Source organism: Colobus angolensis, unplaced genomic scaffold, assembly GCF_000951035.1.
Source record: "Colobus angolensis palliatus isolate OR3802 unplaced genomic scaffold, Cang.pa_1.0 Scaffold404, whole genome shotgun sequence".
In the NCBI taxonomy this organism is placed as follows: domain Eukaryota; kingdom Metazoa; phylum Chordata; class Mammalia; order Primates; family Cercopithecidae; genus Colobus; species Colobus angolensis.
Window position 1 is genome coordinate 272,089 of NW_012117422.1, and position 13,271 is coordinate 285,359.

Here is a 13,271-nt window from a genome sequence, read left to right on the forward strand (position 1 = left end):
GAGTATGGCCCTGGAGCTGTGACAACAGTCCTGGCACTGTAGGAAGAGCAGTGCAGAGGACATCAGAGGTGGGGGAGCCTGACGGCACATTTGAGCACCTGGATCCAGCCATGTCTGAAGTTTGCATTGACAGACTTTTCAGTTACAGGGGCAATGCATTCCCTCTTCTGTGAAAGATGACTTGAATGGATTTTTTGCCATTTAAGAGGTCCTGCCTAAACTCCAAGAAGGATTCGATTCTACCACATGAGGTTCATGGCAACTGCATCTGAGGATGCACTTAGATCTATTTCTCTATTTCTATTCTATTCCCTATTTCTATTTCTATCCTCTATTTCTAAGAGGATACTCTTGGATCTATTTCTTTTCTGGCAGGAAGCTAGGAAGCTAGGAAGGGCTCCTGCCCTGGCTCTGGGCTGTCACCTTAAACACCATGTAAAGGTCCTCCAGTTCTTCAATTGAGAAACCAATGTCCACAGGTATAGCTCGGACCTAGAAGGAAGGAGAAACAGGGTGTATGGCTGGATCACAAGCTCCTGCCACAGAAGTAGAGCACTCTGTGGGAGCATCCTCAAGTAGATGAAGGCAAGGGTGTGAACCGCCTCTCAGTGGCCCAGCACTCAAGGGCGGGCCCTTCAGGAGAGGGCGAGGCCCACAGCCCATCCCTGACTCCCCACCCACCAGTCAGCTCACACTCCTGGGCTCCTTTCCAGGATGGGCTTGGGGGAGCCTCTCTCCTCAACATACAGTTGAGGCTGAAGGGTGAGGAATGCTCATTTGGCTCCCATCGTCTGGATCCCTGTGGAGACCCTGGTGCCAGCTCTGTGGAAGGAGCCCTCGAACCTGCCAGCCAGTGCTCCTTTGCTTTAATTGGCCAAAGCAGTCAGTCTCTGGTGCTGTGACCCAATGTCTTTACAGTGTCCTACAAGCCTGCAGGAGGGCTGGGAATGTGGAAACAATGGAAGAAGTCCCTGCTTTTGGGGGCAGAGACCACGAACAGGTCTTGTAGTACAGGGTGGCAGGGAGGGCCTGGCCCCTCCAGAGATGAGGACAGAAGCTTGTGGCAGAGACATGGCATTTGGGGTGTGTGGAGGGTGGTGGCATGTTGCCGCCACCTGGGAGTGGGGCAGGGAACACATGGCACAGCCAGGCAGGGTGGGCTCGGCCCAGAGGGCATGTGGCTGTCAGGGTGGGAGCCATCTGAGAAGCTTCCCGGTGACTCACCTACCAGCAGAGAAAAGTGACTGGGACCTGTCCCCACATTCCCACCTACACCCCTGGATCTGGTCCCATGAATCCTACCATGATGTATGTACCAAAGCAGTGTAGAGCAGTGGGTGCGGTGGAGCCCTGCACCCGCCCTGCTCTGTGGAGAGGGCTCTGCTGCCCCCCGGCCCAGCCCCGGCCCAGCCCCCGCCCAGCCCTGCTGGCACCCATACCACACTCCTCTTGGCCGTGTCCTCCAAGGACTGGATCACTTTCAGCCTCTGTTTAAACCGCATCTGCTCGATGTCCTCGGCTCTCAGGCTGCTGAATTTCTATAGGCAGAGGTGACTTGGTGAGATCAATCCAACTGCAGGGCAGAGGGCCGCCACCTGCGCGTAGCCACCCCAACCCACACACCAGACGGAGCGGCCTGGCCAAACTGACCCCACTGGGTGCTGACCTCATAGGACACTTTCAGGAGCTCAAAGATGTCCACCTCTGCAGGGGGGTCATCGCCGCTGGTCAGCAAGGCATGGAGGTGTGGGATAGGAGGAGAGACACTCTGCTTATTGACCACATTATCCAGGTATCTACAAAAGGCAGAGGACAACAGTCCAGACCACGCCCAGGCAGAGGGAGCCTCCTTCCCACAGCTGGGTGATGCGGAGGGACCCCATGTTGACACAGACTCCTAACAAGGAGTGTGCTGAGGACTTGGGCACCCTGCAGGAGGGCAGAGCTGTGCCTGGCAGGGCCCCCAGCAAGCTTGGGAGCTCTCTACAGGGCAGTGCCCCCAACAAAGCCTAAGCACTAACCCTGAGGACACTAGGCTGTTTTCTTAGTGGGGGGGGGGGGTCCCTTGGGCAGGAATGCTTTATAACCCCAGGCCCTAACCAGTTGGAAGGACGACAAGCTTCCTCCCTTTGGTGGGGCCCTGGGGACGTGGGACCTTCTCGCCCTGGCCAAGAAGATTCAGGGATCAAAGGTTGAGTCGCAGGAGAAAGTCAGGCATGGGGAGGCCTGCTGCAGCTCAGGGAATCAGCTTCTCTAGGGGCACAATCCTGGGGATGGAGCCCCACCTTGGTCAGCTGCCCTAGCCCCGGCAGAGTTCATGGCCTCCCTGGGTCTCTGGGCTGAGCCTGACACTCGGGTGGGAGGAGGTAGCTGATTCTCCATGCCCATGGCCTTGGTAGTATCCCCAGTCTGACCCCTGCTCTGGAGGAGGCCCTATCCACTTACAGGAAGGGGCAGGAAAACCAGCCAGACTCTGGCCACAGGCTGAGTATCTTGCCATCAGTGTGAACCAAAAGCTACTTAGGCCCACAGTAGGGAGGTGACAACCGTGCTGGATCTAGAGAGTCCCAGGCAGCACCTGGCCTGGCCACAGGCAAGTGGTAGAGTCCCAGTCTGTTCCTGGGGGCTGGGGGCATTCCACGTCATTCAAATACACTATGTAGGAGGCTGGGATTGCACAGAGCTCAGGGCAGGGCAGAGTGTAGCCAGGAAGGGCCAGGGCGTGAAGGCCAGGCTGGGGGCTCAGACAGTGCCTTTGCATAGAGGACCCAGGCGAGGGGGAGGGCCAGGTCTGATCAGAGTCCTGGGATGCAAGCAGGTGAAAGACCTGAGAGGGGAACCCCAGGAAAAGGGCATGGTGGGCCTGAGCTGAGGCAGCAGGCTGAAGGGAAGCGGGGAAGGGACTGGATCCCAGACAGAATCTGCAAGCCATGGGATGTGGGGACTAAGGAGCAGGTGGAGGGGCTGGGATGACCCTGGGCCTTTGGCGTGACTAGCAGGACATCAGCTCATCCAGCTGTTCCAGCGGGCCCAGGGCAGGCCTGCTCCCTCCAGGGCGTGGGGTCTGCATTGCAGCTGAGCTTGGGGAGGTATGACCAGGACTACCTGGTGGACATGAAATGCCCAGCTGTGCCACCAACTGAAATTGTGGTCACTGGATCCTGGCTCTGGGTTGCCCCTAGGAGAGGCATCCCCAACCCCCTATCTGAGCGGCGGCCCTCCAGCCAGCGTGCTCTGCCCACAGCTCCTGCTTTATTCCTCCTGGCACCTATCACTGAGCGCTGCTTCATCTCCCACTAGAAAGGAGCCGGCTCCTGACCCCAGAGCACCCCCGGGTCCAGCTGCAGCCCGGCACTTGGCAGGCACAGTCACTGGAGCCTGACTGGACAGTGCCCAGGGCTGGTGAGGGGTTCTGCCGTGAGCTCCTAGCAGAAGGAGCCCGGCATGTCACCTGCCCAGCATGGTCATGGCCTCGCCCTCGTCGCTGCAGCCCAGCAGCTGCTCCATGTTGGCGTCCAGGACGGCCAGGGCCACCTGCAGGATCACCTTGATGCCCTCATAGAAAAAGCAGTCGACGATGACCACAGCACTCTCGAAGGGCATGACACTGAGGAAGAGGGTCAGGAACCAGGACAGCGAGATGCTGGAGATCACCCCCAGGTCCTGCATCTTCTCTGAGAGCTGCGGCAGGAAGTCTCTTGTGAGCTCTTCGAAGATGCCTTGGTCCACCAGGGCTCCTACGGGCAGGATGAGCGAGGCTGATGGTGAGCCCACCCCATGGCCTGGGTGGGCCCTCACCTGCAGCCTACCAGCCCTGGCCACTCCAGCATTGCCAGCTTTCCAGTGAGGGCTGAAGGGGACTTGGAGTGCCGGGAGAAAACAAGGACGAAAAAACCCTTCAAGTCTTCTCTCTACAGCTCCCAAACCGCTGGGTGAAATAACTGTTTCTTCCACTACACTTGAATTTTATTTTGGGGAAATACTGATTTCTCCCTGAGGCATGAGAGGTAAATAGCGCCCTCAGTGACTCTGTGTCCCATCCTGATTGCGAATAGATGCAGCTCTGAAGGGCTCTAAGAGCGGTAACTCCAAACACCAGATGGCAGAGGAAGGACAGGATAACACACTTAAATATGAACTTAATTAAATACTCTTGCAAGTCATTTCCATCTAATAACAGATTTCACTGGATGTGAGTTCAGTAAAGTTGAGCATCAGGTTACATGGGGAATATACACTCTCTAGTTTTGATGTTTGAAAGTTTCTGTAATCAGAAAGCTGACAGAAAGTTAGATGGATAGGAATTTAGGCTCTGAGGGGACTTGTATAAACCACCGAATGTGTAATACTACCCTCTAACTCCTAGGGAACCACGTGAAGCCTGGAGCTTGGCCTGGGAAGGGCTGCTGCCCTCGTGGAACCAGAAGGCACCTGGAGACTCAGGCAAGGCGGCACCTGGGGACACTCACCCACCACCCTGGTGTTGTAGTAGTCAGGCAGCATGCGCTCGCACAGGGCCACCAGGAGCCAGAAGGCCTCCTCCTCACTGCCATAGAGCAGAAGCACCGAGGTCACGATGTTCATCGCCTGCCGGGCAGAGACAGCTGGGGAGTGCTGGGCATCTGGTAATGAGAAACTGGCCCTGCCCAACTCCGGGAAATGTCAAAAGGCAATTTGTAGGAAACTGATTGAACAGAGTCGGCCAACTCCTTCAAACTGGGTCAGAAGGCACTGGGAAACCAGAGAAAGTGGACATCAACACATTACATTTCTGCAAAGTGGTGTTGGGTGTCGGAGGTGGGACGCATGACCGAGCTGACGTGGAGGTGAGCCACGTGGCCAGAGCCCCACACCAAGGCCACTCACTAGGCACAGAACTAGGATCACACACAGCCCTAGCTGCTAACAAGACCTTTAAGGCAAACAGAATGCCACTTGACTCAGCCAGGAAAATGCCTGGAGTTAAAACCAAAAGCTGCCAGAAATGCTAACCTAAAGCACAATTAAATACCCTCATGCCCATCACTGTAACAGAATATAGCAAGTGTTGATGAGGATGTGGAGAAATCGAAACCCTTGTGAATGGCTGGTGGGAATATAAAATGGTACAGCTGCTGGGGAAGAAGTATGGAGTTCCTCAAAAAATTAAAAATAGGCCAGGCCACAGTAGCTTACGCCTTGTAATTGCAGCACTTTAGGAGGCTGAGGAGGGTGGATCACTTGAGTCCAGGAGTTCAAGACCAGCCTGGGCCACACAGTGAGACCCCATCTCTACAAAAAATACAAAACAGAGCTGGGCGTGGTGGTGTGCCCCTGCAGCCCCAGCTACCCAGGAGGCTGAGGTGAGAGATTGACTGAGCCCAGTAGATGGAGGCTGCAGTGAGCCATGATCATGCCACTGACCTCTATTTTGGGCAACAGAAGGAGATCCTGTCTCAAAAAAAAAGCCCAGGAATGGTGGCTGGTAGCTCACGTCTGTAATCTCAGCATTTTGAGAGGCTGAGGCAGAAGGATCACTTGAGCCTAGGAGTTTGAGGTCCGTCTGGGCAAGACAGTGAGACCCCATGTCTTAAAAAAAAAAAAATTAGCTGGGTATGGTGGCACATGTCTGTAGTCCCAGCTACTTGGGAGGCTGAGACAGGAGGATTCCCATGTCTGAGGAGCTTGAGACCAGCCTGGACAACATAGCAAGACCCTGTCTCTAAAAAAATAAATTAAATAAATTAAAAATAGAAATACTGGCCAGGCACAGTGGTTTATGCCCATAATCCCAGCACTTCGGGAGGCCAAGGCAGGTGGATCACCTGATGTCAGGAGTTCAAGACTAGCCTGGCCAACATGGCAAAACCCCGTCTCTACTAAAAATGCAAAACATTAGCTGGGCAAGGTGGCATGTGCCTGTAATCCCAGCTACTCGGGAGGCTGAGGCAGGAGAATCGCTTGAACATGGGAGGTGGAGGTTGCAGTGAGCCGAGATTGCGCCACTGCACTCCAGCCTGGGCAACAAGAGTGAGATTCTATGCCCCCCCCAAAAAAAAAGAAAAGAAAATGTGGTCTATGTAATATGATTGAGTCTTAGAAAGAAAAGAAATTCTTTCTTTTTTTTGAGATGGAGTCTTGCTCTGTCGCCCAGGCTGGAGTGCAGTGGTACGATCTCGGCTCACTACAAGCTCCTCCTCCCAGGTTCACACCACTCTCCTGTCTCAGTCTCCCAAGTAACTGGGACTACAGGCGCCCGCCACCTCGCCCGGCTAATTTTTTGTATTTTTAGTAGAGACAGGTTTTCACCATGTTAGCCAGGATGGTCTCGATCTCCTGGCCTTGTGATCTGCCCACCTCAGCCTCCCAAAGTGCTGGGATCACAGGTGTGAGCCACCGTGCCTGGACCGAAATAAAGGAAATTCTGACACATTCATATGACATGGATGACCCTTGAGGATATCATGCTAAGTGAAATAAGCCAGGCACAGAAAGGCAAATACTGTATTATTTCACATATATGAGACACAGACAGCAAACACATAGAAAGAGAAAGTAGAACAGTGGTTGCTATGGTGGTTGGGGCATGTTTAATGGGCACAGAGCTTTGGTTTTACAAGATGAAAAGAGGTCTGGGGATGGATGGTGGTGACGGGCGCACAACAGTGTGAATGTGCTTAAAGCACTGAGCTGTACACTTAAAAATGGTGAACATGGGAAATTTTATGTTCTGTACACTTATTTTACCAAACACATAAAACAATCGAATGCTGCTGGGACTCAGACAAAAGTAGCAAGAGGACAACTTCTATTCGGCATGGGGATGAGATGAGCAAGTAATACTGTTTTTAAATTACGTCTTTTTCTGCAGCTGGGCTCCTTCCTTGGGACATGAGGCAGGGTCACCACACAGGCCTGGGACCACAGGGACCTGCTCCTGTGAGCCTCTGGTGGCAGATGCTGTCTCTGGGCCCGTCAGGCCCCTTACCTGGCAGTAGCCGATGGTGGGGTTTCGGAAGGCATAAGCGGTCAGCACCCGCCGGAGGGCAGCAATCCCGAGCTCGTTCTGGAAGGCAGGGTGCTCAGGCATGGAGCGGTGCAGGTCTCGCTCGATCTCCTCCGTGGCCAGGCTATACTTCCCAGTGGACTTCTCCACCAGCTCAGCATAGTAGCCAGGGTGAGTCACCATCTCATTCCAGGCCCCTGGGGAGACACGGGTGCCGGCTGTCTCTGTCCTTCTTCTGGTACTTTGGGGGCAGTAACAGGGCAGGTTGGAGATACCGGTGGCCCACAGAGGAGAGGTGGGACTTGGGGTCAAGCACAAGCTGCGAGGCAAGCTTTCCTTTGTGCTCCCGGGGAGGCTGTTCTACCCGAAAGTTCAAGTGGCTGACTTGCCTCCTCCAGAAACCACGGGTATGAATGCTGTCAGAGCCCGTCTCAAGGAAAGAGGCCTCTAGGGGACCTGTTTCCCTCCCACTGTGGGCGGGAGGGCACCACCCGGCCAGCAGAGTGCCTGGCCCCCAGCCTCTGTCCCTCAGGATGCTCCTCCTGGTTGGGCTCCTGGCCATGGCCCAGACCCGGCTCCCAGCTATGTGAAAGTTGGGAGCTCCTGCCTGGCCAGCTTAGGAGGCGGAGGTTGCAGTGAGCTGAGATTGCATCGGTTCAGGCCGGCTCAGGACCAGACGAGCTCACATGGAGAGAGCTTGGGGGCTGTGACTGGCTGAGACACGGAGAGAGCTTGGGGGCTGTGACTGGCTGAGCTGAGGCTGGGGGTGGCTGCCTCCCACTCACCGGAGAAGAGGAGCCACAGTTCTCCCCGGAGGCTCTCAGGGATGCCCTTCAGGACCAGTGCCCGTGTCTTGGCTGTGCGGTACATGCACACACCGCGCCCATACTCGAAGAAGTGGATGTGCCAGGATTCCTCTTTCATCTTCTCCTTGGCCTGAGGGAAAAGCGTATCAGGGAGCCTGGGGCTGACGCGCATCTGAGTGCCGAGGCCTAGGCCAGGCCGAAAGCCTCGTGGACACGCCAGACAGCGCCGGCCTGCAGGTGTGGCCTAGGCCAGGCCGAAAGCCTCGTGGACACTCCAGACAGCGCCGGCCTGCAGGTGTGGCCTTCCTCACGATTCCCGGGAAAGACCAGGCCGTGCTGAGCCACACCTCCCAGGGCTCAGGAGACCGGCTCCTCAGCGGGAGGGCCCTTCCCTTCAGAGGCCTGGAGCCCGTGGCAAACAGCACCACCGAGCAGGTCAGTGGAGCCCCCGAGAGAGTGCCTGCTCCGCCCACGCTGCCAGGGTGCAGCCTGGATGGGCACTGCCCAGTGGTCAGCCTAGGGCCCTGAGGGAAGGCACAGGCCCAGGACTGGATCCAGCTTTCCTCCTGAGGGCTCTGCTCTGGACGGAGGCTGGAGTGCCGGCGCTCAGGGCTCACCCCCTTGGCTCCAAGGTCCTCCATGGGCGAGTTTTTCTGGAAGAGCTTGAGCAGGCCCTGGGATGCGGTTGGCACCTCCTGCGCACAGAAGCTCTGTCGGCTGCTGAGGGGAGAGGCTGGGCTGGCAGGCTGCTCTGGCACCTCCTGAGGAGCTGGGGAAGACTAGAAAATAAAACAGGGAAGGTGACGCCTAACAACTGTGCTGCCGGGCAGCCTCTGACGCGCCGTCCACCCAGGGCTGGACCAGGGCCCGGTGCAGAAAGGCCCATGGGGGCGAGCGGTGCATGGAGAAGAGCCTGTCTGGTTGAGCAGGAGGCTGTGGCTGCAGCTCCGCCCTCAGCTCTTCTCTGGCTGCTGGACACCGAGTCCTCAGTAACCAAACCCACCCTCACCAGCGAGTCAGTCTCAGGGAGTGAATTCTGGGCTCACCCTGTGGGGCCCTTTTCTGAGGGAGGTCAATATAACGAACAGGAGAGGCCCTGTCCTAACATGGAGGCACATCCCTGCCCACTCTTGGGCCCATGCTTCTTGGGCTGCACAGAGGGTTGGGCGATGGCCTGTGATGTTGGTCTGGGCTCAGGGTGGGTTTGGGGTGACTATGTCACCCAGCTGCCACCAAGGAAATGAGTGGCCCTTCTGCAGGAGTGTTGGGATAACCCAGGGAGCACGCAAGGCCTGCTGCTGCCATCATGGTGCCACACGGGCCTAAGAGTGATGCTGTCTTGGCAGACAGCAAAGTCCAGTGTGGGAGAGCCCAGCACGACTGGGGCCAGCTGACTGCCTGAGCTTCTTGGCTCTGCAGGTGGTAGACTCCCCATGGTGGACTCCGGCCTGGGCCGGGCTCTCTATCCCTCACACCCTCCCACTGGCTCTGGTCCCGTGGTCATGGTCCCACTGCACCCAGGGATGGGGCAGCAGCCAACGTGCTGGGCGCCCTCCTAAGACACTTCATATTCTGCGTTTTTTGAGAGAACCCTGATCTTGACTGTGGTGATGGCTTCATGGGGGTATACATGTTAAAACGTACCAAATTGTATTCCTTAAATATGTATAGTGTATTGCATATCAATTTTACCTCAATAAAGTTGTTAATATAAAAGGAAAAAAGAAAAAAAAAGAGAGAGAACTCTGCTAGGTTCATACCCACAGTCTACCCTTCTGCCCCCCATGATGTTACAGAAATGGCTTTTGGGTCCACTTAAACAAATGTTTATGACGAGCCGCCTGAATCCAGTGGGCACAGCCCCAGTGCAGACCGACTGCCTGCCTGGAGGTCCTGCTTCCCACCTGAGCTCCCCCAGAGGGACTGACTAGGACACACATGGGCTTGCAGGCTGTGAGGTGCCTTGGAGGATCACAAATCTTAGTGCCAGGGAAGGAGCCAGACCGCCAGGTGTGTGCTGCACAGCAGACGCGTGCTCCCGGTGAGGCGGCAAGCGTGACACCGAGCTTGGGGACCAGGTTGCTTTCTGCAGAAGCTTGGCTCAGGTCCTGCCTTACATTCAGGCTCACTGGCCTCAGGTGGGCTCTCAGAGCTGCCTGGGATCCTATGTATTCCTAGTCCAGTCCTCCCTGCTTCCCCGAGGTAACCACCTCACATAAACCTCCAAAACCACCTGCCATCCTTGCATCCCACTGAACCACACTTCTTCCTGTTAAACTGAGCACACGGGAACAATCTGAGCCCTGCACAGGTGACTGCCAGCCTGCCCACCCACCTGCCTGCACCTGGACCCCATCCCCTGCCTTCTCTGCAGGAGTCGCTCTCCAGCACAGAATTACACTGTTATTCCCCTAAAGGCCACCCCCACTTCACCTGGTGTTGTTCACATGTTATGCTCACTCTGCGAAGATTCATCCGGTTGTACACTGTATGTGTACTTCTGGATATGTATGTTAAACTTCAGTTAAAATTCTAGCCCTCCCAAAAGTTACCTCATTACTTTCTGCTGACCTTCACACAAAACTTCTTGAAAGAGATGCTTAATCTCACTGTCTCCTTTCTCCAAGTTTTTTCCCCTGTGTCAAAAAGTGTATATTTATACTGTAATACTTTTATGCTAATACCATTATATAGTTCCCTTAGTCCTCTCTTTTTAAGATGTCAATTCCCTACTATAAGCAATATTGAAATTAGCTAGTAGGCCCTTTCTTTCCACTTTCCTCCCTCTCTGCCAACATCTGATCAAAAGGATATACTTTTAATTAATAAGACAATCAGTGAGCTTACTCTACTTTCCATATACCTTCCTTTTTTTTTTTTTTTGAGATGGAGTCTTGCTCTGTCACCCAGGCTGGAGTACGGAGGTGCAACCTCCACCTCCTGGGCTCAGGCAATTCTCCTGCCTCAGCCTCCCAAGTACCTGGGATTACAGGTGTGCGCCACCATGCCCGGCTAATTTTTGTATTTTTAATAGAGACGAGGTTTCACCATGTTGGCCAGGCTGGTCTCAAACTCCCTACTACAGGTGACCTGCCTACCTCGGCCTCCCAAAGTGTTGGGATTACAGGCGTGAGCCACCAAGCCCAGCCTCATATACCTTCCTGATCTCAGGTTTTGATTGTACTATGTCTCCATCATCAGAGACTATAACATTTACATACTGTCACCTCTATTCCTACTATCTAACCTTAATTCCACAGCTAAATATATTCAATACTACCACCAGTCCTTATGCCCAAGCTTCTTCCATCACTCCTTGGTTGTCTGGAGTCTGTTCTCCAGCAGACTCCACAGAAGCTGAGAGAGCCCCTGAACTCCTCTGCATGTTCTTTACAGCCTATGGTCTTTATACCTGAAGGTCAGTTCAGCTGGGTATAAAATCCTTGGGTCACAGCTTCTTTTACTGTGTATCTTAAAAATGTTACTTTGTATAATCTCAGCACTTTGGGAGGCTAAAGCAGGTGGATCACTCTAGGTCAGGAGTTCAAGACCAGCCTGGCCAACATGGTGAAATCTCAACCCCATCTCTACAAAAAACACAAACATTAGCCAGGCATGGTGAAACGCACATGTAGTCCCAGCTACTCAGGAGGCTGAGGGACGAGATTGCATGAACCTGGGAGGCAGAGGTTGCAGTGAGCTGAGATTGTGCCACTGCACACCAGGAGACACCCCCCACCCAACCCCCACCAAAAAGTTACTCTAAAATGTTGCTACTGTATCGCAAAGTCTGATACCTCTCTGAGGAGGAATCTCTCAGGATCTTGGTCCACTGCAACCTCCATCTCCCACCTCCTGGGTTCAAGTGATTCTTGTGCCTCAGCCTCCCGAGTAGCTGGGATTCCAGGCATGTGCCACCACACCTAGCTTATTTTTGTATTTTTAGTAGAGACAGTTTCACCTTGTTGGCCAGACTGGTTTTGAACTTCTGGCCTCAAGTGATCTGCCTGCTTTGGCCTCCCAAAGTGCTGGGATTACAGTTGTGAGTCACTGTGCCCAGCCTGGACTAATTTTTAGATCTTTAAAACTGAATAGTTTTATGAGATTATATGTCAATATTGACTATTTTGTGTTGATTTTTCTAGACATTCAACGTGCCCTTCCACTATACAAGTTCAAGCTTATTTTCTAAGTTTTCCTGAATCATGGTTTCTATTACCTGTTATTCCACCGTTTTTCTCTGGGAAGGGTGTGGGGTGATACTACAATTATACATAAGTTGGATCTTCTTTGCCTGACTTCTTTATCCCTTCTCTGGACAATTTCTTCTTTATTTGTTTGAGTCTTGTCTGACTCCATTTTTCTCTGGTCTCTTCCTTATTTACCTTAATGTATTTTCATTCTTGTGTTCCTGATTTTCATTTCAGAAACATGTGTTTTTTTTCTTATTTCCTCCTGAGTCCTGTCAACTCTCTTCATATTTTTCTGTTGACTAGCCACTTTTAACCTGAGCTTTCTAAACATTTTTAATTTATACCATTCTTTAGTAGTTTCTATAGTTTTTCTAATTCCTTTGAGATCACTTGGAAACATCAGGACACAGTTTTCATCTGCCTGGAGGAATGTTTTTCTGGTGTGCTTTCATTATCTGTGGAAGGTTATCTGGTTCACTCTCTCCCTACAATATCTTTGTACAGAGTGTGATCAGCATCTTTTCCTGTTCTTTCAGCAGGATGTTCTATGTATGGGCGGTTGTGGGTCAGAGTAGCTTTCTGAACTCCACAGCTGGAGGAGCCTTTCCCTGCAGTGGTTGGTCGGTGTAGCCCTTGCTCCTGTACTTTCTAGGATCAGCCACCTCTTTCTTATATCTGAAGCTTTTCTCCTTTACCCCAAGTGTCCCTGCTCTGTTTAATCCCAGCCCTTTTTTTGCAGGGGTGGGCTCTTTTCTTTCAGAAGAGAAGTTTGTGTCAAGGGCATGGGCTTCCCTCACATTCCTGATCTTTCCTCAGCCGTATAATATGTCAGGCAGCGATAAGTCTGTGGATAGAAATAAAGCAGGATTTTGTACTTCCATTAATAAAAAAGCCTCCTCTATAAACTGGAGCCTGAGAAACCTTCCCCAGTCTCACTGGCTCTGTCAGATTCACTTGGTGAGGTTTCCATTTGCTGAGTAGTCTCTTGTGAGGGGTATTCTGGTGACTTCTGGATTCCTTGGCTCTTACGACTGTCGGAGCCCCTCTTCCTTCCCGCCATTGCCTCAGCACAGCTACTGGCTCTGTGTCTGCACAGAGTCATGTCACAGTTGGTGGTCTGGCACCCAACTATGGTGCATAGTTGGTGCATAGAGCATAGCATGGAGGTTCCTCGAAATATTAAAAATAGAATTGCTATACAAGGCCGGGCGCGGTGGCTCAAGCCTGTAATCCCAGCACTTTGGGAGGCCGAGACGGGCGGATCACAAGGTCAGGAGATCGAGACCA

At 53.3% G+C, this 13,271-nt stretch overlaps 1 protein-coding gene across 4 annotated transcripts in view; it reads right to left on the reverse strand.

Moving 5' to 3' along the window:
• TBC1D9B (TBC1 domain family, member 9B (with GRAM domain)) overlaps positions 1–13,271 on the reverse strand; it is a 41,499-nt gene that overhangs the window by 9,411 nt on the left and 18,817 nt on the right. For all 4 annotated transcript variants that reach the window (XM_011955968.1, XM_011955967.1, XM_011955966.1 and 1 more), the window contains exons 7-14: positions 8,409–8,570; positions 7,771–7,921; positions 6,968–7,182; positions 4,470–4,587; positions 3,452–3,737; positions 1,667–1,796; positions 1,440–1,538; positions 424–492 (exon numbers count right to left, since the gene is read on the reverse strand). In XM_011955968.1, coding sequence (XP_011811358.1) covers positions 424–492; positions 1,440–1,538; positions 1,667–1,796; positions 3,452–3,737; positions 4,470–4,587; positions 6,968–7,182; positions 7,771–7,921; positions 8,409–8,570 — 1,230 coding nt within the window. The remainder of the gene's footprint in view (positions 1–423; positions 493–1,439; positions 1,539–1,666; positions 1,797–3,451; positions 3,738–4,469; positions 4,588–6,967; positions 7,183–7,770; positions 7,922–8,408; positions 8,571–13,271) is intronic.